This window comes from Balaenoptera ricei, chromosome 15, assembly GCF_028023285.1.
Source record: "Balaenoptera ricei isolate mBalRic1 chromosome 15, mBalRic1.hap2, whole genome shotgun sequence".
Classification (NCBI taxonomy): domain Eukaryota; kingdom Metazoa; phylum Chordata; class Mammalia; order Artiodactyla; family Balaenopteridae; genus Balaenoptera; species Balaenoptera ricei.
The window spans coordinates 85,458,910-85,482,888 of record NC_082653.1 but is presented as its reverse complement, the minus strand read 5'-3'; the positions used below and the strand labels follow the sequence as shown (position 1 = coordinate 85,482,888).

The window sequence follows — 23,979 nt, the reverse complement described above, 5'->3', positions numbered from 1 at the left end:
CAGGCCGTGGATGGCCACTTACAGAAACTCCATTTCATTCCTCTGTAACCTCACAGAGGCCTACTGTCTTTTTAAGTCTGCTTTGGCTTCTATTTGCTTCCTAAGCTCAAACTCACCCCTTGGGACCTCCTGGCCATCAAGGAGCTGCTGAAACTGTCTCTATGCTTTCAGGGCCTTTCCCAGAGGGAGCTGGATATATGGGTGGGGTCTATCAGCGGCCACCTGAGGGACAGCACTCCCTGGTGGTCCCTGGCTGGGTGGAATGCCAGGATCCCGATGCAAGCCAGCAGCGGGGTCCCCTCCTCCCCTGTGCACATGGAGTGAGTGAGCACAGGGCCTGTCTAGGGGAGCACTTGCCTCCATTCTTTCTTTTCTGTTCCTCTTCGGCCTCCTTCTGGATTTCCTCAATTAGCTTCTCATCATCTTCCTAGGAGAAAGGAAAGAAGATCAAGCTGGCTGGCTTGCTCTCAGCCAGCTCCATGCAGCGCTGAGGCCCTCCCGGGACGCCGGCTTGCTGCCAATCAGCAATGGGGCTAAGCCAGAAACCTGCTGCTGACCAGCGAGGTCGTGGGCTTGCATACCACCCATTCCCAGTTCCCCGGGAATCTTCTTCCTTTATCATTAGACGGTGTTCCCGTGAGGAAGCCCATCTGAAAGGCTGGGACCAAGGAGCGGGTCTGTGCACTGCACGTGGCTGTCTGGGGGCTGGGCTAAGAGAGCCTGCTCTGTTCACTCAGCTGTAAGGTAAGAACTTCCCACAGCTCGGAGCGGGCAGACTGATAACCCAAGGGTTTGGGATGGGGGTGAGTCTGGAGTGGGCAGGGCCTGAGGAGTTTCAGATCTTGAGTCTACAAACTCTGAGCACAGAAGCCGTCTCTGTAGAGCCCGCAAGTCTTGCCGGCTCCCCGAACTGAGCTGGACAAAAGACTATGCAGGCCTGCTGAGCCCTGAAGCTGGCCTTTAGCTCCTAGACAGTGGTGGGCTGTAGAAGGAGCAGCATGCCGCCAGCAGAACAGTGGCCTGGGCCACAAGGAAGGGCACAGCAGTTTAAGAACAACTCCCCTGCAGACCTCACCATCTCCCCTTCCCAAACTCAGGCTTGGTAGGCCTGCTTCGCTAATGGGCAATTCAGACTTGGATTATCCCAGCCTGGGGACAGGAGCCAAAGAGGCGCTCTGGGTACAGGCAGATGTGTGGGCTTCACCAGGGAAACTCTGGGGTGTGTGCCACATACAGTTCCCCCATCTCCACCTGCCCCAGGCACCGTGAACTGGGCTGCTGGCCCGGGACAGACAACCTGAACCATGCCTGTTCTGTGTAATGTGCTGGGGGTTCAACCCACTCCTCAGAGGCCCTGCAAAATGGCTGGGGACTGAAAGGACACTCGCTGGATTGAAACCACCACCAATACGGTGCATGTCTTTGCTGCCAGCGGCAGGGCTGCTGCTGGACCAGCACGGCCACGGAGGGCATGGGACTTAAGTCTACCCGTCACGAGCTGGGGCTCGACAAAGAGCAGAGTAGACACTGCAGCCACAACCTGAGCGTGGCAAGTGCACTGATCAAACCGAGAGACAGGCAGGCACGTTCTGTTTCCTGGGGTCTTGCAGTAGTTTCTCCAGGAGTTAAGGGCAGTCAGGCTGGGAAGAAGTAAGGAGAAGGGCAGTGGTGCCCAATGTGGGGCAGGGAAGCACGAGCCAAGTTTCAGGACTTCCAGAAGCCTGCTAGACACGTGTGTTGCCCCAGATGACGCATCAGGCAAGACCTCTCCACACGGCCAGTGTGGTCTGGGTTGGAATACTGTCAGTGATTAACTCTGGATTTTTCATGCTGATTGGATGCTCTTGACTGGCTGACGTCACCCATGGAACTTCTGGGACGTGAATGGAGGGCCACAGAAGGGAGCGCATGAGCTGGAAAGAACACCTGGAAAACCTTGGACCAGGGGAGAGCACAGAAGCCTCAGCGTGGAGCTGGGCAATGGGCAGTCTGCATGCAATGGGCAGTTACTAATGTCATAACCAAGATGGTAACTTGTGATTTCACAGACAGTTATGGCCCCTCCATGATTCTGGAGTCATGAGTGTCGCTCACTCAGTGTGTACTGGACACCTACTCTATAAAAACCCTAAGACAGGGCTTCCCTGGTGGTGCAGTGGTTGAGAATCTGCCTGCTAATGCAGGGGACACGGGTTCGCGCCCTGGTCTGGGAAGATCCCACATGCCGCGGAGCAACTAGGCCCGTGAGCCACAACTACTGAGCCTGTGCGTCTGGAGCCTGTGTTCCGCAACGAGAGAGGCCGCGACAGGGAGAGGCCCGCGCACCGCGATGAAGAGGGGCCCCGCTTGCCGCAACTACGGAAAGCCCTAGCACAGAAACGAAGACCCAACATAGCAATCAATCAATCAATCAATCAATAAATCTTTAAAAAAAAAAAAAAAAGACAAAACAAAACAAAAAAACCCTAAGACATGGTCATCCAGCCTCTTTGTGAACACTCCAAATGAGGAAACTTACTACTCTACACAGTAATCACTAAGCCAATCAACACTAAGGGCTCCAGTAATGCAGCAGGCTTTGGTGGAGGCAGTCTGAAGTTCTCCATGTGAATGTCAAGATAAATTCTACCACTATCTAGATTAGGAGCTGGCAAACATCTTCATTTTGGTGCCAGTGGCAAGTCTAGGAAAAAAGATTAAAAAAAAAAAAAAAAAAAAGAGTAATCTAGAAAAATGGAAAGTAGGAGAGTTGCTGCTCTGCACTGCTCACTGAGTGACGTGGGCAAATTCCTGAACATCTGAGTCTGGGTATCTCACCTGTAAAATGGGCTGTTGTAAGGATCGCATGAGCTCAACTGTGTAAAGGACCCAGCACAAAGCAAGTACTCCTTATTAAAGACAGGAAAGTTGTGAAAAATGGCAGGAATAAAGATTTCAGAAAGATGAAAAGTTTCAAGAAAAAGTGGTAAAGATTGGGAGATGCCCTAACATTTCTCTCAGTGGCTTCTTTACGGTATGAGTGAGGTTTCCTGCCTCTGGTCATTTATTAATTATAACTATTAGTACTACATCACCATCACCCTCACCCCACCCCCACTATCTCATCCCTCTTCTATCACATCACCTAAATGTGGTCACGCCCATCAGTACCCAGAGGGACACCTAAGGCCTCTGATGGCACAGGAAGGCACCTTAGAAACCAGCCATTCTAACTTCCTTCTACCACAGAAAGTAAGGTCCCAGATCAGGTAAGTTGTTCAAAGTTATGGTTAGTTGGCGGTGGACTAGGCAGTGTCACTCAAATACCTTTCCTGGAGAAAATCCACAGAAAACTACTTTGCAGGTTCCCTGTCCCCGTCGTTTGATTTGAAAACGTGGAGGGTATATGTATGCTTTCATTCAAGAATATGTATTGCGTGTCCAGTATGCATCAGGCACTGAACTGGATGTACAGCTAAGAATAAGGCAGACCTGGTCCCTTCCCTCATGGAGCTTCTATTTTTGTGCTGTGATCACAATTCCAGCTGGCATTCCACTTTGGAATTCTACATGGGCTTAAAGAGCAATTTCACAGCATTAAAGACTAACCCCTGACCCCCACCCCCTCTTTCCCCTCAAGACTGTCTTGTGACATTTCTGTCAGGATAAATGAAGAATGAGGGATACTTTCTGAGCAGAAGATTCCAGGTCTCTTATAGCACTGTTAAGGGTATGGATGAACAGGGCATCTGACCGATTTTTATCAATACTAAGTTTCCTGTGATAAATCCGAATGCTCCTGGTAAAAGTTCGCCCCTGAATAAATGCAATGTTAAGAATTCCCTTAGGTGGGTCTGAGGCACTTGCACAGGCAAGTGTGAGTTGAGCGTCCTGATACAGATCTGCCGGCTCTCTGGAGGACAGAGCAGCCAGGTCCACCAGCTGGCAGAAACTCCCAGGCCGTCACTGAGAGCTCTTCCGGGGTTGGGGGGCGGGAGAAGCCTTAGAGCCTTGAGTTCTTCACCTTTTGAAGAGAGCCACCTGGAGGCTCTTCCCTTCCTTCCTTTGCTCTGATCACTCTCCTGATTTGTTAAGTGGACTCAGGACTATTTGTCCTTAAGCTCTAGCTTTCCCTGTTTAGGCAGTGCTCTTACAGTCTAAATACAGTCTGTATTTCACAAGAAAATGTCAGCTCTCAACTATTTTGAGCAGTGATTGTTACCATAAAGAATGAGCGAATTGTTAGTTACACCTAGAATATGGGTTAAGCGTTTCAGATTTCAACTTTCTCCAACTGGTTGGAATCACAGGACACTATATTTCGAAACTAAGAACTAAAACACATTTTAATATATTTTTTTAAAGATAAAAATTACATTTTCAGCCAAATATGTTAGACTCTAAGGGGGAAGATTTTTTTCTTCATCTGGGGTAGAATTTCCTTCCATAAGCAGTTTCCCTTGAGTATTTAAAATTCCTCAAGTCAAGAGTGAAGGCATGGGCTTCCCTGGTGGTGCAGTGGTTGAGAATTCGCCTGCCAGTGCAGGGGACACGGGCTCGAGCCCTGGTCCGGGAAGATCCCACATGCCACGGAGCAACTAAGCCCCTGCGCCACAACTACTGAGCCTGCGTGCTACAACTACTGAAGCTTGAGCACCTAGAGCCCGTGCTCTGCAACAAGAGAAGCCACCACAATGAGAAGCCTGCACACCATAACGAAGAGTAGCCCCTGCTCACCGCAACTAGAGAAAGCCTGCGCACAGCAATGAAGACCCAATGCAGCCAAAAATAAATAAATAAAAAATAAAAATAAATAAAATTTTAAAAAAACTAAAAAAAAGTGAAGGCAGACTGAATTGTACACTTTAAAACTGGCAAATTTTACTTTACCACAATTTAAAAAGTTAATAATGTTAAAAAAAAAGAGTGAAGGTAGGTTTAGGGTTGATCTTGAGATGAAACATGAGGACTGGTCCCTCATCAGAACACTTCTTGGGTTGGGTAAGTGATACATGGGGATATTAAGGCTTTTCTAGAGGTGAGTTCCCTTGGGAAACATTCTAGGCATCCCAAGTGTCATCATTCATGGTGAATAAGGACACTTGGGAAAAAGTCTTGCCATTCTGCAAATCTAGGACACACCTAACCTGCTGGAAACAGGGAACAACAGGAGGAAAAAAGATGATGAGAGGGCCAGGGGTGTGTGGGCTGGATCACAGAATTAACTGTCCTCCAGCCCCCCTGCAGGGCCTGAGTCACTTACAGGAAATCCAGGCATGCTGGAGCGGCCCCCACCGCAGTGAATTTTATCTTAAAGCAGCACTGGCTTCCTAACAGGCAGGCAGCTGGTGTGATGGGAAGAACTCCAGCTTTGGGGTTCCACAGACCTTGGCTTGGGGACCCCTCTACCCAACACGACTTAACCTGGAGCCTAATCATTTCCAAAGCAGGTTTACTGTGAGAAGCAAATGATCTCACTTTTTATAAAGTGCCAAGCACAGTGGTAGTAATAATGGCTTACTGTGTGCCAGCTCCTATTCTAAGCACCTCACATAGATTTCATAACAACTCCAGGAGTTAGGTACTATTAATTAATACCCATATTACAAATGAGGAAACTGAGGTTTTTTAAAAATATTTTTTCTGATCAGGGATCGAACCCACGCCCCCTGCATTGGAAGCACGGAGTCTTAACCACTGGACTGCCAGGGAAGTCCCACACATAGTAAGGTTTGAATCCAGGCCTTCTCAAAGCCTGAGCTCTCAAGCACTTAAACCACTAGTTTCTGAATAGAAGCTTCTGGAACAGTATGACTGGAGGGGCCCAGAGTACTCTGCCTGCCCTGAGAATTGTCAGAGGTGACTATTTTTAGGCCCTGCTTTGTTCTAGAGTGTATCTTGCTCTCTTTGAAATATTAAGAGTTCCTTCTCTTTGGGATGTGCAGAACTCTGAAATCTCCTTTCTCCACTGAATAAAAGAAGGGAACAGGGCAAAATAAAACACCTCTACTCAAGGAGATGAACAGCCAGTACAGCAGAGAAGGGGACACTTCCCTGAAAAATTCCCATTTTCCTGGGGTCAGCTCACCCAGAAGTACATGTGCCACCACTTGAAACATCAGGTCTCTGACTGGCCTCCCCAGCACTTGGCCTTTGAGACAAAGCCAGCAGAACCTTCTCACCCAGAGTGGGAGCTGGGAGCTCGGGGAGAAACCAGAAACCTAAGGTGCAGGCCAGGCTCCATCACTGAGGCCACAGGACTTAACTGGCTCATGGTAACTGAGTCGCCTATCGCTCCTGACCTGGGCACTGTTCCAGGCCATCTCCAGATGTCCTTGCCTCGTTGACATGTTTTCTCATGAGGGTCACCAAGTTACTTGTATACCTTGGAGTCCTATGGAATTTTCTCCTTCTTCCACAAAAAGCCAGGGTTTTGATTCTCACACACATTAAAGCAATCTTGGGGAAAAGAGTTTAACAAAACACAAATAAAAAGGTAATTCCTGGGACTTCCCTAGTGGCGCAGTGGTTAAGAATCTGCCTGCCAATGCAGGGGACACGGGTTTGAGCCCTGGTCTGGGAAGATCCCACATGCTGCGAAGCAACTAAGCCCGTGCACCACAACTACTGAGCCTGTGCTCTAGAGCCCGCGAGCCACAACTACTGAAGCCCGCACGCCTAGAACCCGTGCTCCGCAACAAGAGAAGCCACCGCAATGAGAAGCCCGTGCATTGCAACGAAGAGTAGCCCCCGTTCGCCACAACTAGAGAAAGCCCCATGGGCAGCAACGAAGACCCAACGCAGCCAAAAATAAATAAATTCACAGGCCCTAGTGAATGTCCACCAAGGGCAACATGCCCACCCCAGCATTCCTCTCCTTGGCCTTTGGCTTGGGGTTTAAGATGGACCCAGTAGGCCTTTTCTGCCCTCTTTCTGGCCCCTCCTCATCTTGGTGAAAACCTTTAAACAGATCCACAGAATATGCATATAAGCAAGTCTCAGACTGAGCATAAGGAAACGCCAGGCTAGAGTAGAAGTGAACCCCACAGCACTTTCCATCACTACGCACGGCCACTCTGGGAGGGGAACCCACAGACCACCACTGAATGTAATGAGAACTGGGATGGGAACACGTGCAGCCCCCACAGTGGGCCAGTGCGCCCCAAATGCAGTGCTGAGGACAAAGGACCACAGCAGAGAGTGACACGGAGTCTCGCCGCCCAGCAGATCTGCAAGAATGCTTTATATAAAGAAACGAGGGGTTGCATCCTAACAGTGAGAGGATTTTATTTCCTTTCCCTGAATTCCTCTGAGCTCAGCAAGATACAGAAATGCTGGCCTAACACAGAAGACTCTGACACGCTTGCTTCACATGGAGGTGGGTAGGGAGTGAGGCACGGCAAGAGCATGAGGGGGATGGCAGGGGCCCGGCCTCTCCAAAACACCGACTCAGCACGCCAGCTGCCGGCAGGAAGTGAGGGAGAATAACCAGAGAGGTTTTAATGAAGAAAAACAACCCCAAACCCCAACTCCTTAAAACATGTCCCTCAACAATGAAGCCCCACAGCTCTGCCCATGGAGCAGGGTCTGGACGGAAGAAAAAGAAGGATGAGAAACTGCAAGTGGTTAAAGGGAAACAGAGAAGGTTTCCACCAATCAGATATTGACAACAATCGCCAGCCACAGGCTGAAGGTTCCTAAAATAAATGTTTGAGTACTTAGCACACGGCTTGTTCTTGAGAGGCTTTTAAACATCCTTTTGAGCCCGTTTTCTTCAACATTTCTGGACACCAGAGCTGGCCGCCTGCTTGCCTGCTGCCAGCCTCTGGTGATCATGAAGGGAGGGTGGTGACTTTTCTTCTTCATTTAACTTTTCCTCCCTGTAAAAAGGTGACTGAGAATTGCAAGTCAACTGCTGCTTCCCTCCTGCAATTTTGGGGGTGGGGCTGGGGCTGGGATCCAGGTCATGTATGGCCACAGCTGTTGTTAATAAACTTGCAATGATTTCATAAAAGGCTTCCAAAGAGCTGAGGATTTAGTTTCAAATTATTCCCAGATTGGCTGCAGATCGCCGAGCAACACCAGACCCTAACCCCCCAGCGCCAGCTGTCCCCCTGCAACAGGAAATTGGGGGGAGGAGGGTGCAGCACGGCCCGGAGTGGCACATGCTGTGCAGCTGGGGTCTGGAATGGCCGGGGAGGGGGTGCGGAGGAGGTCCGGATAATGTGCTGGGGAGGAGCAAAGACTGGACGGCTCTCTGCTGGCTTCTGCAACTATCTCCTCGGGTCACAGAGGCCTGGAACGCAAACACCTTTCTGTCTAGAGCTCCCCCCAGGGACCTGGAGGCAGCATGGGGTGTGGCCATGTTGTGACTCCTGTCAGGGTCAAGCACTCAGCCTGGGGGCCTGCTGGCATCTGCTGAACATGACACATGCCAACATGCCATGTTTACCGGACTGAGCCACACTGTGGCCCTCCTTGGTACAATCCTCTAGTGACATCTAAACCTGACTGGGGACACTGTCAAGGCCCCTTTCTACCATCTGCAGCTTGCTCAATGGGGAAGGGTCCAGCGAGGGCCAATCCCTTTACGGAGGTCTGCTTGATTCACTGGGTGCAGGGACCCTGCAGGCAGCTATCAGCAAGCTCCCGTACTTGCGACCTCTTGCTCCAGAGAGTGGAGACTTGGGGAGTGGAAGGAGCTAACAGCTGGCTGAAGACCTGGATTTGCAGCCTGGTTTTACCAAGTGACCTGAATCTTGTTTTCTTCATCTGCAGAATGTGAAAGTGGTCCCGCCTCCATGTTGTAACAGAAACAATGGTGTTTAAAACAGTGACTTGAAATAAAATGCTAAGGCCAACTGTGGAAGTTAAGTGATGGGGCAACATGGGTGTTCACTTTACCATCTTCTTCACAGAAGGTAAATTTTAAAAGTTAAGGAAAAAAAACTGAAACTGAAAATTAGTTACTGAGCTAAACTCTGGAGTATCTTTCTGAAGATACTCCCTAAAATGATCTCCACCTTTTCCTCCTCAACCCTGTCTGAAATACTTTTATTTCCTCTGCCTTTCCCAGGCCACTCAAACAAGGGTCTCAAAGGTGCCCAGCGCCCTCCGTGCCCCTGACCCATCAGGAAGACAGACACTGGTCCAGGCTGGGTGGTGCTGGAGCCAACTAAGGGGAGAAAGCAGAAAGCAGCTTTGTTTAAGATGCTGAGAGAACAGAAGACCTGAGATCAACACATGCCACGTTTTTTTTTTTTTTAATTTGGCATGCAGGATCTTAGTTCCCAGACCAGGGATTGAACCTGCGCCCTCAGCAGTGAAAGCGTGGAGCTCTAACCACTGGACCACCAGGGAATTCCTCATGCCACCTTTTACTGACCACAATCTTCTGCAAGTTTCTTCATTTGTAAAACTGGGATGATACACTGGCCTTAGAGGACTGTCAAAGAATTAAATATATTAACACATATTAATGTCAGGTTCAATCCACTGCAGCCTTGAGAAAAATAAATAATTCTCTTAACCAAATGGCTAGACTTATAATGGTGCCAAATTGTAAACTGGCTGTTAAAGCCCTAGGGTTTTATTTGCACTGAACATGCTTCAAATTCTTGTATTTAAAAAACAAAGAAGTTGTAGAAAACAATTCTGTGCAGTTTCTGGTAGCCAAAACCCAAGATAAATACCGACTTTGTTTTGTATTAAAGTGAAAATGCTCTTATGAATTTTGCCCCACTTCTAGAATCCGGACTGCCAGATGATTGCTCTGAACATGGCTTCTAACAGTAAGATGTAACTTGTTAACCCCCTTAAGTTACCACTCACGGACAAGAAAAAAGTCAGCACATATGGGTCCAGTAAAGTCCCGGGGTAACCATTTCCCCACTGCAAAATAATGTTTGTTCATTTATGTGTTGTGATTTGGCTGTGCATTCTGACCCCTAAGCTAGAAAACTGTGGTTTGTTGTGACTGGTTTGCTTCTGTTTTTCTTTTTTCCTTCTTAAAAAGACATCTTGTTTTTACAAGACTCTTGGTTGAATGTTTTGAGCTTATTTCTGACAACTAACAGATAACTGACAGTTTTCTAATATGCAGTTAGTTCAGCTCCCAAGCAATCTCTAGTCATTAAGGATGAAAACTCAACTTCTCTCCAAACCACGAAGGGATAACTCCCTCATGGACAAATGAGAGATTCTTCCTGGCCTTGCCGGTTAATTAAGCCAGAGAAAAGGCTGGATGACAGGGCATGCTTTGTTTCCCTGAACTTCTGAATGGCTTTGTGTTCCCAGAAGCCCCAACAGATGCTGGGTTGGAATTCAATCGGTCTCCTGGTGAGAATCAAGGAAACGGGGCTGATCCCGGTTTTGATGGGAACGGGACAAATGGAACAAAATCTCTGGCTGTGGCTACCAGAGGAAATCGGAGGGATTTGTATTTGCCTGACCTTCCTTTCGAACTTTATTTTGAGCAAACACAGAACCTTTCTCAGGGTAGAAGATGACAATTCAACATGAAAACGAGGGGCAGTCGTATGCTATGGCACCCAAACAAGGTAACAGAACACGAGAAACGTTTATAATCAATTCCATGTGTGGGAAGAAAAGGGAGGTGGCAGGAGAAGAACGAGAGAGAGCAGAAAGGAAAACGGGGCTGCGAAGAAGCCAGACTGCCTGCCGCACACCCTGCCGCACGTGGTAACTCCCACGCTGCTCTCTGCTTCTAGAGAGGAAAGCAGCCTGAGGAATGCTTCTTAGGAGCGCCGCTGAAGAAACAGACCCTATTTCTTCACCAAGTTCCTAGAGATGCGCAGGCCCCCAGTTTGCTGGCTGGATGGGACTGAGGAACCGAGTCAGTGGAACTGCCAGGGCCTGGGAAGTTTTGTCACAAAATGCAGCGTGGGTTACCTTGGAGAGCACTTCCCACTGTGGGCCACACCTCCCTCCACTCAACCAGCAACAGGATGACTGTTTATTCCAAAGTCGCCCCTTTCTTTCAATTATTTCCTCAGTGATAGGAGGGCAGGCTTGTTAAGGGTCTTACTGGGTCACGGAGCTGTGGAATAAGAGCAATTCCTGGGTCCCTCAGCCCAGTCTTCCACCCAGGAGGAGACTGCTCCTGACATGCAGATACCGGGTTTTCACAGAGGACTCAGTGCTTTACAAAACTGGGGGGAGTTCTGAGGATTAGGATTAGGCCACCAGCCTGGCCTGCTGTGGCTTTCAACAGGGGCCAGCCTGTTACCCTGACACCTTTTCTTACCAGGCATATTGGAGGTGTTCTATATGAGGGATAAAGACTTTTATCTTTGACTTATAAAGTTCTAGCTAGAACAGTGTTTTAGATTTGGATTAATGGTCAATCTTTAAAAATTGGAAGATTTCACATTAAAATACAGATTTCCAACCTCTCTGGAAAATCTGAAGCCATGGTAACTCTGAGCACAGTCCCATCTGGCAACAAACTATGGGGGCTTAGGCCAAGTCACTCGTGTACTCCGGGCCTGCAACAGCTCCCAGCACACTCAGTGAGACCCACGGCCCGCTTCTGTGCCCACCTCCCTCACCTTCCTCCCCTCGTTCACCACCTGCAGGCCACACCAGCCTTCTTTCTGTTCCACGAAGAGGCCAGATCTGTTTTATTTCTTTGGCTGCCTTGCTCCTCCTCTGCATGCAGGTTTCGCTGTAAACGCTGCCTCTCAGAGAGGCCTGCCGAGATGACTCCCCCCTCCGGCTCCCGTCATTCTCCACTGCATCGTTCCTACTGTTCCTACACAGTACCAACCTCATGAAGGATCTCTGTTTTAAACTTAATAGACTGTAAACTCCAAGAAAACTAGTCCTGGCAACACTGAATAGTTACAAACGAAAGAATGGATGAATCTATCATTTCTCCAGGGATTTGAATGAAATTTTTGTCACACATTAAATTCTTATGGGACTGTTCCTGGTCTCTATCTTGTCCCCTTGATCTATCTGTCTATTCTTGCATTAGACTACGTGATTTTGATTTGTGCAGCTTCACAGTAAAAATTAGTCTCACTTTCAAAATTACAGGTAATTTTTCAAGGAAAAAAAATAAATCCGACTGAATTTAAACGGGAATTGCAGTAAACTTGTAGATTACTTTGGACATAAGTAATCTCTCTGTAATACCAAGTCTCCCCTTTGAGGGACAAGGTGCTTCTCCACTATCCAGGTCATCCTCACTTGCCCCAGTGAAAGCTGACTTGTCAATGGCTATCCCCAGGCCTCTGCGGGCTATGGTGCAGCTTCCTTGCTAGCTCCAAGTTGGCAGGGTATCTATCCACTGTTATGTTCAATCGTTTTTTGGTAGAACAAGTCTTCTCACATACTACATTGCCATCCTTACAGAGCAACTTACAACTGACTAATAGTAATACTATCAAACTTAAAAATTATTGGGACTTCCCTGGTGGCGCAGTGGTTAAGAATCTGTCTGCCAACGCAAGGGACACGGGTTTGGGCCCTGGTCCGGAAGATCCCACATGCCGCGAAGCAACTAAGCCCGTGCACCAAAACTACTGAGCCTGTGCTCTAGAGCCTGCAACCCACAACTACTGAGCCCGCGTGCCAAGAGCCCGTGCTCCGCAACAAGAGAAGCCACCGCAATGAGAAGCCTGTGTACCGCAACGAAGAGTAGCCCCTGCTCGCTGCATCTAGAGATAGCTTGCGCGCAGCAATGAAGACGCAACAGAGCCAATAAATAAATAAATAAACAAATAAATGAAATTTATCGTTATTATATACATAAAAAAAAAGAACAAAGCATATTTCTCCACATGTTCAAGTCTCTTCATGTCCTTCAATACGGTTTTATAGTTTTCTTCATACTTCTTGTTAAAATTAATTTCCTGGGTATTTCACGATTTATATAGCTACTGTGAATGGCATTCTGTATATTTATTTTGTATCTAGCCATCTTTCACTGCTTCTGATGCCTTTTCAGTTGATTATTTTGTCTTTTCTCAGGTTTAAAACAGTAGGTTTGCCTTTTTTTTTTTTCTTTTTTTTTGGGGGCTGTGCTAGGTCTTCGTTGCTGCGCGCAGGCTTTCTCTAGCTGTGGTGAGCGGGGGCTACTCTTCGTTGCAGTGTGCGGGCTTCTCATTGCGGTGGCTTTTCTTGTTGCGGAGCATGGGCTCTAGGTGCGTGGGCTTCAGCAGTTGCAGCGTGTGGGCTCAGCAGCTGCGGCTCACGGGCTCTAGAGTGCAGGCTCAGTAGTTGTGGCACATGGGCTTAGTTGCTCCATGGCATGTGGGATCTTCCCAGACCAGGGATAGAACCTGTGTCTCCTGCACTGGCAGGCGGATTCTTAACCACTGCACCACCAGGGAAGTCCTGCTTTTCTTCTTTACATATAAAAGTGCTTAGAACTTTTTATTGGACACACAGTGGGTGTCCAATAAGCATTAGTGATTATCTTCTCCAATATCTATATTTTTCATCTTATTCTCTCAGCTAACTGCATTGACTAGCACAAATAATGGTGATAGTCTTATATATGACTTTTGGGGAATGCTTCTATGTATTTCACTATTAAACACATGCTGATGACTGTTTTGAAATATGGGGCTTATAAAACATATTAAGTATCCTTCTAATACTACTGTTAAAGCTTAAATCAAGAATGGATACAGTCATCCCTAGATATCCACAGGGCACTGGTTCCAGGACCCCCACGGACACCAAAACCAGTGTTGCTCAAGTCCCTTATATAAAATGGTGTAGTATTTGCATATAACCTATGCACATCCTCCCGTATACTTTAAATAATCTCTAGTTTACTTATAATACCTAATACAATGGAAATGCTATATAAATAGTTGCTGGTGTGTGGCAAATTCAAGTTTTGCTTTTTGGAACTTTCTGGAAATTTTTTTCCCTGAATATTTTCAATACATGGTTGGTTGAATCCACAGATGTAGAACCTGCAGATACAGAGGGCTGACTGTATTTGTCTTTTTTTTTTTTTCCCCCCCACAAACACTGTATTTTATTTTTACAAGAGATAAATAAACTGATACCAAGCATTGTACACGGATGACCACAACAAAAGCAACAATGACTGCAATTACCAAACATGAAACACCCTCATATTATGGCATAATATTGACATTCAGTCCAGTAATCCTCCACTGTAACAGCTCCTTTCCTTTGCAGTGAAAATTGATTTGTATATTTTTTGCCTCTGAGTCCTTGTGGGATTTTTTTTTTTTATTCCAACAGAAAGTCACAAAAATTATAAGCATCCTCATCAGTGTATTTGTCTTTACCATCTAAAGATATCATATGGTAAATTGTATTAATAGAGTTCTTAACACTGAACCATCCTTGCACATCTGGAACAATCTCACTTGGTCATGGTTTCTATTTGCTGTTATTTTATTTAGAGAATTTTAAACCGATATTCATAAGTGAGATAAATCTGTAGATTTCTTTTTCAGGGTTACCTCTGAGAGGTTTTGGTATCAGCATTATGCTGGCTTTATACAAATATATGTAAAACATTCCGTACTTTTCTATCCTCGGAAGTATTTCAAATGGCATAGAAAAATTTTATTCCCTAAAGGATTAAAAGAATTTGCTCATAAACTGTTGCGGAATGCTGCTTTCTGAGGAGTAGCTTTTTAGCTACTTTCTCAATTTTTGTGTGTGGTTATCTACGCAGTTCCCTATCTTTTTAGGATTCAGAATGTGTTATGTGTGTATAAAATCTCTTTTCGTCATATTACGTTATAGATACTTTTTCCCTACAAAGCAACATGTAGCCATGCATTCACTTACAGTGGGGTCGGTCCAGAGGGAGCATCTTGAACACTCCTGGCAAGGGGCTCCTGGGGAGCGAGGATGCTGGCAGAAGTGGTCATATCCATTAATAGGTACTCGACAGAGGTAGCACATTTGGGCACCGCAGCGGCAAGACATGCGGTTGCAGCCTTCTGATTTGATGAGGCCGGTCCCACACTTATGGCATTTCCTAATGCGGGCTGCAGTCATCTTTTCTTCACTAAAAAAAAGAAAACAGGATTGGAGATAGCACGGAAAATGAAAAAGAAAGAAAAATATTATGGCCCTTAAAGTCTTTCTTTCTTTCCACAGATAATGGTTGCTTGGCTCTTTTGGTGACATTCGAAGGGTGAAAAGAGCCTATGTTCTGGGCTTCTCTGGCGGTGCAGTGGCTGGGAATCCGCCTGCCAATACAGGGGACACGAGTTTGAGCCCTGGTCTGGGAAGATCCCACATGCTGCGGAGCAGCTAGGCCCGTGCGCAACAACAACTGAGCCTGTACTCTACAGCCCGTGAGCCACACCTACTGAGCCTGCACGCTGCAACTACTGAAGCTCGCGTGCCTGCAGCCCATGCTCCGTAACGAGAAAGGCCACTGCGATGAGAGGCCCACGCACTGCAACGAAGGGTGGCCCCCAATCGCCACAACTAGAGAGAGCCCTCGCACAGCAACGAAGACCCAACTCAGTCCAAAAAAAAAAGAAAAAAAAAAAGAAAAAGGAGCCTATGTTTTGGAATCTCAGAACTGGCTTCAGTTTTTCAGTTGTATGACCTTGGGTAAATTAAACTGCCTCGAGACACAGTTTCCTCATTTTTAAATTGGGAGAACCCAACTTTCTCATAGTGTTTTATTTATTTATTTATTTATTTATTTATTTTAACATCTCATAGTGTTTTGAGGATTACAGATAAGATACAGAGTACCCTGGGGCAAGTGCCTGGCACCCAGCATTTAGAAAATGATTATTCTATTTGTTATAGGAGTCCCTATAGGCTTAAAATGGAGAGAAAAAACTCAGTGTCTTCCTAATCAATGTTTTTTATATACACAAAGCTGGATAATGGAGAGCCGGTAAACCTTAGTTACATACACACCTTAGACTTTTAAATACATACTTGACATAGGGCTGGGGTAGACACAGTTGGGGGCGATCCAACAGCCACCCTATGACTTCTTCCTGTTGGCAGAGCTCACTCCTATGACAAACTGGCATGTTGGAATACTACCTTCCCAGACTCCCTTGCAGCTAGGGGATGGGCACACATATGACTCAATCCTGGCCAATGGGAAGCTTGTAGGGAGCCAACTTGTTTCCAGAAGCACTTTTACTGATATCTAGAGTCAAGATGACAGGTCTTGGCTTGTTTTCAACAGCTGGCACTGCTGAATTAGTTACTTCTAATGGTGCTGTTAATAACTCTGAAATAACACTTGCCACCTTTGCCTATAATTGCTTATGTGTCTGTCTTCCTCTGCTGTGTTGAGTTCCTTAAAGTATAAGGCAGAGGCTATGATCCTTGTACCCAGCTGGCGTGAAGAAGCATCATCTTGATGGGAAGGAGTCAAAAGGTATTCCTGCTGAGACCAAGAAGAGCATGAATGACCCTAAGCATGGATAGCCTTGAAGGACTCATCCTATTGCTCAAGAACTTCTCTCCTCTCTGAGTACAAACACAGTGTGCAACCAGGTAATTGCTTCAACGTGAAGAACGTAATAGTGTGGGGATGAGTTCTGATCTGCACTCTCCCTCCTAAAGCTGCGAGAATGCAGCCTTCTTCCTTCCACTGCTCCCAGTTTTTCTGCTAATAAGTAAGAGTAGCCAGATGAGCCTGTGGTCAGGCAAGTGTTTTTTGTTTTTTTTTTTTTTAAATATACATTTAGGACTTCCTTGGTGGCACAGTGGTTAAGAATCCGCCTGCCAACGCAGGGGACAAGGGTTCGAGCCCTGGTCTGGGAAGATCCCACATGCCGCAGAGCAACTAAGCCCGTGCACCACAACTAATGAGCCTGTGCTCTAGAGCCTGCGAGCCACAACTACTGAAGCCCTCACGCCTAGAGCCCGTGCTCTGCAACGAGGGAAGCCACTGCAATGAGAAGCCTGCACACCGCAATGAAGAGCAACCCCCGCTCGCCGTAACTAGAGAAAGCCTGCCCACAGCAACGAAAAACCAACACAGAAAAAAAAAAAACAAAGAAAAAAAAAAAACAAAGAAAAACCAACACAGCCAAAATAAATAAATAATAAAAGATATTAAAAAAATACACTTATTTATTTATTTTTGGCTGCATCAGGTCTTTGTTGCTGCGCACGGTCTTTCTCCAGTTGCAGTGTGTGGGCTTCTCGTGGTGGTGGCTTCTCTTGTCGTGGAGCATGGGCTCTAGGCACACGGGCTTCAGTAGTTGTGGCATGTGGGCTCAGTAGTTGTGGCTCACGGGCTCTAGAGTGCAGGCTTAGTAGTTGTGGCGCACAGGCTTAGCTGCTCCATGGCACGTGGGATCTTCCCGAACCAGGGCTCGAACCTGTGTCCCCTGCATTGGCAGGCGGATTCTTAACCACTGCGACACCAGGGAAGTCCAGGCAAGTGGTTTTAATTACTGATATTTAGAAGACTGTTGTAGAATGCTCCTCAGAAGCCAGATCATGTGTTTAAAAATAGAAAAATACATTAGGAAATTGGCTGCTATTAATTTCATTTAGGTCTAAGTTTTGAATGGCCCAAAATGAAGGGAGGCAGAACTTTGGCTTGAAAAGAATTTAAACCCAGTTCAAGTTACAGAAGAACAAATGAGTTCTAAGTTTTGCTGAACAGGAAACAAGGTCAAGGAGACAAAGTTTTAAAAAAGCAAATTTATTATTGTCAACACTGTACACATGTTCATGATTTCAGCAACTGTGAAGACAGTTCTCAATGTTCCATGTTAAGACTCACAGGTTCTGGGACTTCCCTGGTGGTCCAGTGGGTAAGACTCCATGTTCCCAATGCAGGGGGCCCAGGTTCAATCCCTGGTTGGGTAACTAGATCCCCTATGCATGCCACAACTAAGAGTTTGCATGCCGCAACTAAGAGTCTGCATGCCACAACTAAGAGTCTTCATGCTGCAACTAAGAAGCCCACATGCCACAACTAAAGATCCTGCATGCCGCAACTAAACGTGCCACAACGAAGATCCCATGTGCCACAACTGAGACCTGGTGCAGCCAAAATAAATAAATAAATAAATATTCAAAATTATTATTATTTAAAAATAAAGTTCTTGTCTTTTATTTTTTATTATTTTATTTATTTACCCCCCCCCCCTTTTTTCGGCTGCATTGGGTCTTAGTTGAGGCATATGGGATCTTTGTTGAGGCGTGCAGGATCTTTCATTACGGTGCGTGGTCTCTTCGTTGCAGTGCTCAGGGTCCTCTCTAGTTGTGGCGTGCAGGTTTTCTCTCTAGTTGTGGCGTGTGGGTTCCAGGGTGTGTGGGCTCCAGAGCGCGTGGGCTCTGCGGTTTATGGCACGCGGGCTCTCTCATTGAGGCGTGTGAGCTCAATAGTTGTGGCGTGCGGGCTTAGCTGCCCTGCAGCATGTGGGATCTTAGTTCCCCGACCAGGGATTGAACTCGCGTCCCCTGCATTGGAAGGCTGATTCTTTACCCCTGGACCACCAGGGAAGTCCCCAAAATTACTATTAAAAGAACAAACAAACAAGACTCACAAGGTTCTGATGAAAAGTTTCCAATCTGAAAAGCTGTAACCAAAACACAATTGCCATTTTCTATGGCACAAACTTTCAGTGCACACGCACCCTGGAGACTGAGGTGTGGCTTTAAGCCATTGCACTCTGCCTGGGGCTGGCTCACCGCTTCCCTGGGCAGCTGCTTAGGCTGTAGTGTGGGAGAGGAGTGGCTAAAGAGAACCAAGGTTACACAGTCCTTTCCAGGAAGAGGGTGCATTTGCTTGCTCTGTTCCACCAAGCTGTCAGTCGCCAATGTGAAATAATACTGGGTGTGGTGGGGGAGAAAAGGCACTTCTAAATGGATGGAGGAATATGAAGAACACATACAACTCAGCATGGTTATAATGTTCAAATAGCTACTCAACACTGCAGGATATCTATTCAAGTCCTTTGTTTTCGCAAAAGAACAGAACTAAATAGGGCCAGAATGGCCCTGTACCATAAAAGGACTGCTATTATGGGATGTGGTGACCACCTATCCAGTAACGTGAAAGTGCAAAATGGGACTGGGGAGAAATCATAGTTGATTTTTTTGGGAGGAGGGTGATTTGGCAAGTAGATTCTAAACTAGGCAGGAAGCAAACAGCTCTACGGGATGTGATCGTTTGCAGGAAAGGAAGAGAAGCCTGGGCTGCAGCTGTGTGGACTGACCTTGTGTTCAAACAGGAAGGCTCACTGCCCTCCTCTACATAACCAATCAAGATCCTACGATTCCATGATTATTTGTTCTCACCACTATTTAATTATGTTGGAAACTCCTTTTGGGAGCTGTCCTTATTTCTTGTAGCATACACTATTCAAAATCTTAAATGGCTTTTCTCTGTGAGCATGTGTATGCATTTTTTTGGTGATAATGTGCACATAAAATTTACCATTTTATCTATTTTAAAGTGTACAATTCAGGGACATTTAGTATATTCCCAATGTTGTGCATCCATCATCATTACCTAGTTCCAGAACATCTTCATCATCCCCAAAGGAAACTCTGTACCTATTAAGCACTCACTCTCCCCAATCCCATTTCCCCTGCAACTGCTCATCTGCTTTCTGTCTTTAACGGTTTTGTCTATTCTGTACATAGGCAAAGATCCATATGCCTATGAATACTTTATATAAATGGAATCATACAAGATGTGGCCTTTTGAAACTGGTTTCTTTCACTTAGCATGTTTTGATGGCTCATCCACAGTGTAGCCAAATATCTTCATTCCTTTTCCATGGCTGAATAATATTCCACTCTATGGGTATACTACACTCTGTTTACCATTCATCAGTTGGTGGACATTTGGGTTGTTTCCTCCGTTTGGCTATTGCAAACAGTGCTTCTAACGAACATTCTTGTACAAGTTTTGCTGGAATACCTGCCCCATCTTATACCACTTATTATGCTGTATCTTATGATTTAGCAGTAAACTGCTTATGATTTCCCTGTGTGTACCCTGTTGTTTCTTACTACTGACAGCTGGCAACTGGGGATTCCTTGGCTCTCTGGTCCATGGCTTTAGAGCTATATGGTGGGGAAAAGAAGTGGAAGCCCCTGGAGCACCCTCTGCCTACAAAAAGTGATACCAGATTCCTGTGAGCATCTTTGAGAGTGGCACCACCATCAAAGACTTCAAAGATGCAGGGGTGCTGATTCTCAATAAATCTCCTTTTACTTCTCTGTCTGGACTGTACAGAGGAATGGGTCTTGGAGAACACTGCATTACTATAAGCCTAATCAGGTCCTGACTCTAATTGCAGCTGCTGTTCCAGATGTCATTTCTTACCAGAGCAAATAAACATAACCTCTGGCAACTGGTATGCAGCCAATGATCTGGAAAATGCTTTTATTTTCTGACCAATAAGCCGAGAACACCAGAAGCAGTTGGCAAGGACCTTGATCATCTGTCAACCAACAGACAATCCACTGGACCACTATTCTAATGACATGCAAATAGAACCTAGTGAACAGGAAGTAGCAGGTACTTTACGATACATTAATATGGTGTATGTATGCCAGAAGGTGGGAGATAGATCTCTTGAAAACACAGAGATCTCTAATCTCTATGAATCTCTGGTGGTCTGGAGGTCACGTGTGTACATATCAGGCTATTCCTTCCAAAGCTACGCACACATTGCTGTCATCTTGTATCCCCTACCACAAAGAAAGAAGTCAGACATTTGGGAGGCCTTTCTGGATTTTGGAATTAACATATATCACATCTGGATACATGGTTCTGATCCATTTACTGCTGATACAAAAGGCCAGGTTTAAGTAGGGCCTAAACCAAGAGAAGCCTTACAGCTGCTATCGGACCCAGTGTTGTTCCCAGTGCCTATGGCAGACCAACATGCTGAACAGAGCTGGTAGCAGGAACTGACAGGAGAGTCAGAAAGGGGGCTGTGCTTCAAAAAGTAACCAACTCTGGGAATTCCCTGGTGGTCCAAAGGTTAGGATGTGGCACTTTCACTGTGGGGGCCCGGGTTCGATCCTTGGTTGGGGAACTAAGATCCTGAAATCTGTACAGCATGGCCAAAAAAAAAAAAAAAAGTAACCAAGTCTTCTCCTTCTGAGAAACATCTCTGGGTCTGTGACCGAGTCTTGGAGTAGTCTAAATGCCTGATCAAGAACCAGTTTATAGAGCTGGGCAATACTCCATCACCAACTGCAAGTAGAGTACATATGACCAGGCCTGAGCAGGCCCTGAATGCAAGAAGTTGTCTGTTTATGTGCTTTGTCACATTTATAAATCAGGGCTTCCTGCTTAAAAAAGAAAACAACAACAACAAAGAGCTAATACTTATTATAGACTTATCACGTGGCAAGAACCATTCTGGGTATTTTAATCTTCATAACAACCCTACAAGTAGGTATGATTATACTCTATACTTTACAGATAAGGAAATTTAGGCACAGAAAGATTAAAAAATTTGCCTAAGGTTCTTAAGTACAGCTATCCAGGGTGAGCACTCAATAAATCTGTACTGTCTTCATGAATAAGACATCCTTCTTCGAGGCAAAACAAAGGCTCAAACAGCAACAACAGAAATCATCTGTTCCTCCCAACTCAAACTAGATATGACATGTCCACAATAACAAGAACAGATTTTGGGGGAGCTGGCTCGTAAACTGGCTGAAAGACAATTCCAAATGAGAAGTTTAAAGTATTTTAGGCAATAGCACAACTGCTAGAATACTGCCAGACAAGATGATGACTTTGAAAAAAGAACATTTTTTGACATGTTCATCACTCAAGGCCATGCCACTGGTCAGGGTGGTGCTTACTCTAAAATATAAAGGCTGGCTGACAGGGGTAAGTCTGGAAGTGAGGAAGCAATACCACATTTTTCTAGTTGGCGTGGTATTTGTGATTACTATGTATGTGGCTGTATTAGTTTTCTTTTGTTTACTGTAACCTTAATCACACCTGCAAAGCCCTTTGCCATGTGAGATTAAAAACAAAACAAAACAAAACAAACCACAGGTTCTGGGGATTAGGACATGGATTATCTTTGGAGGCCATTTTCTCTTCTCTAACATAGTCTGCCCTCTGGCTTCCAAAGATTGATATCCATCCCACATGCAAACTACAGTCACCTCATCCCAAGGACCCCAAAGATCTCATCCAGTATAACATCAACTCAAATTTCAACATCTAAATTAGGTATAGATGAGACTCTGGGTATGATCCACTATGGGACACACTTCCTCTCCATTTGTGGGCCTGGGAAACTAAAGAAACAAATTATCTGCTCCTCAAATACAATGATGCGACAGGCCTAGGACAGCATTTACAGATATTCTGGTTCAAAGGGGGAGAAAATGGAAGGAAAAGAGGAGTCACCATTCCTAATAAATTTAGAAATCCAGCTGGGCAAACTCCCTTATATTTCAGCTCTGAGAACAATCCTCTGTGGCTCACAGCTCTGCTCATGGCTTGAAGAGGAATAATCTTTCCTTTTTCAAGAAAGGTAGCATAGGGGCTTCCCTGGTGGCGCAGTGGTTGAGAATCTGCCTGCCAATGCAGGGGACACGGGTTCGGGCCCTGGTCCGGGAAGATCCCACATGCCGCGGAGCAACTGGGCCCGTGAGCCACAACTACTGAGCCTGTGCGTCTGGAGCCTGTGCTCCGCAACGGGAAAGGCCGCAATAGTGAGAGGCCCGCACACCGCGATGAAGAGTGGCCCCACTTGCCGCAATTAGAGGAAGCCTTCGCACAGAAACGAAGACCCAACACAGCCAAAAATAAATAAATAAATAAATAATTAAAAAAAAAAAAAAAAAAAAAAAAAAAAAAGAAAGGTAGCATATGTTTGCAGCTGAGTAGTTTTTAATCAGCCTGTTTGCTGCTTATAGAATTTTGGGGGTCTGACAGACTTCTTTCATTTTGTACTGTCTCTTTCAGTCCAACCTGGCAGTGTTTCTACTGATATAAAATTCTCAAGAACCTTGTGGGTCTCCCATGTATGTCACAGGGATTCATTCCATTAAGACATGAAGCTCAGGGGTTTCCGTGGTGGCACAGTGGTTAAGAATCCGCCTGTCAATGCAAGGGACACAGGTTCGATCCCTGGTCCGGGAAGATCCCACATGCTGTGGTGCAACTAAGCCCATGCGCCACAACTACTGAGCCTGCACTCTAGAGCCCACGAGCCACAACTACCGAGGCCCTTGTGTCTAGAGCCCGTGCTCCACAACAAGAGAAGCCAATGCAGTAAGAAGCCCGCGCACTGAAACGAAGAGTTGCCCCTGCTCTCTGCAACTAGAGAAAGCCCGTGCACAGCAACGAAGACCCAAAGCAGCCAATAATAAATAAATAAATAAATAAATAAATTTATTAAAAAAAAAAAAAGACATGAAGCTCATTCACAGATATTTCCTTGATAATCCCATCTCTACTTCTGGCTTCTGCTTAGATGGCTGAGGGATCATACCCGAGTTTCCTAGAGGCTCCCTGGTTACACTGAGGGGATCTGTGAGTCACTCTCTCAGGCTCTTCAAAGAGCCTTTGTGTAACTGAACACTCTGACATTCTCAATGCAGCCTTGGTTTTTTTCTCTAGAGCATGCTTTTCCTGACAGTCAATCTCTTAATTTTAGGGTCTTTTATCATCTGGAGAGTATGAGAATTTCAGAAACAATCAAGCCTGTTCCTTTAAAAAAAAAAAATCTGTTTATTTATTTATTACTTGTTATTTTTGGCTGCGTTGGGTCTTTGTTGCTGTGCGCAGGCTTTCTCTAGTTGTGGCGAGCAGGGGCTACTCTTCGTTGCAATGCGTGGGCTTCCTATTGCGGTGGCTTCTCTTGTTGCAGAGCACGGGCTCCAGGCGTGCGGGCTTCAGTAGTTGCAGCACGCAGGCTCAGCAGTTGTGGCTCGTGGGCTCTAGAGTGCAGGCTCAGTAGTTGTGGCGCACGGGCTTAGTTGCTCCACGGCATGTGGGGTCTTCCTGGACCAGGGCTCGAACCCATGCCTCCTGCACTGGCA

General features: G+C 46.1%; 1 protein-coding gene across 4 annotated transcripts in view; it reads right to left on the bottom strand.

Moving 5' to 3' along the window:
- Positions 1 to 23,979, bottom strand: part of RNF216 (ring finger protein 216) — a 194,877-nt gene that overhangs the window by 6,528 nt on the left and 164,370 nt on the right. For all 4 annotated transcript variants that reach the window (XR_009497600.1, XR_009497599.1, XM_059897049.1 and 1 more), the window contains exons 15-16: positions 14,788 to 15,010; positions 358 to 427 (exon numbers count right to left, since the gene is read on the bottom strand). Coding sequence is in view for 2 of the 4 variants with exons in the window: in XM_059897049.1 (XP_059753032.1) it covers positions 358 to 427; positions 14,788 to 15,010 (293 nt within the window). In the remaining 2 variants the exon portion in view is untranslated. The remainder of the gene's footprint in view (positions 1 to 357; positions 428 to 14,787; positions 15,011 to 23,979) is intronic.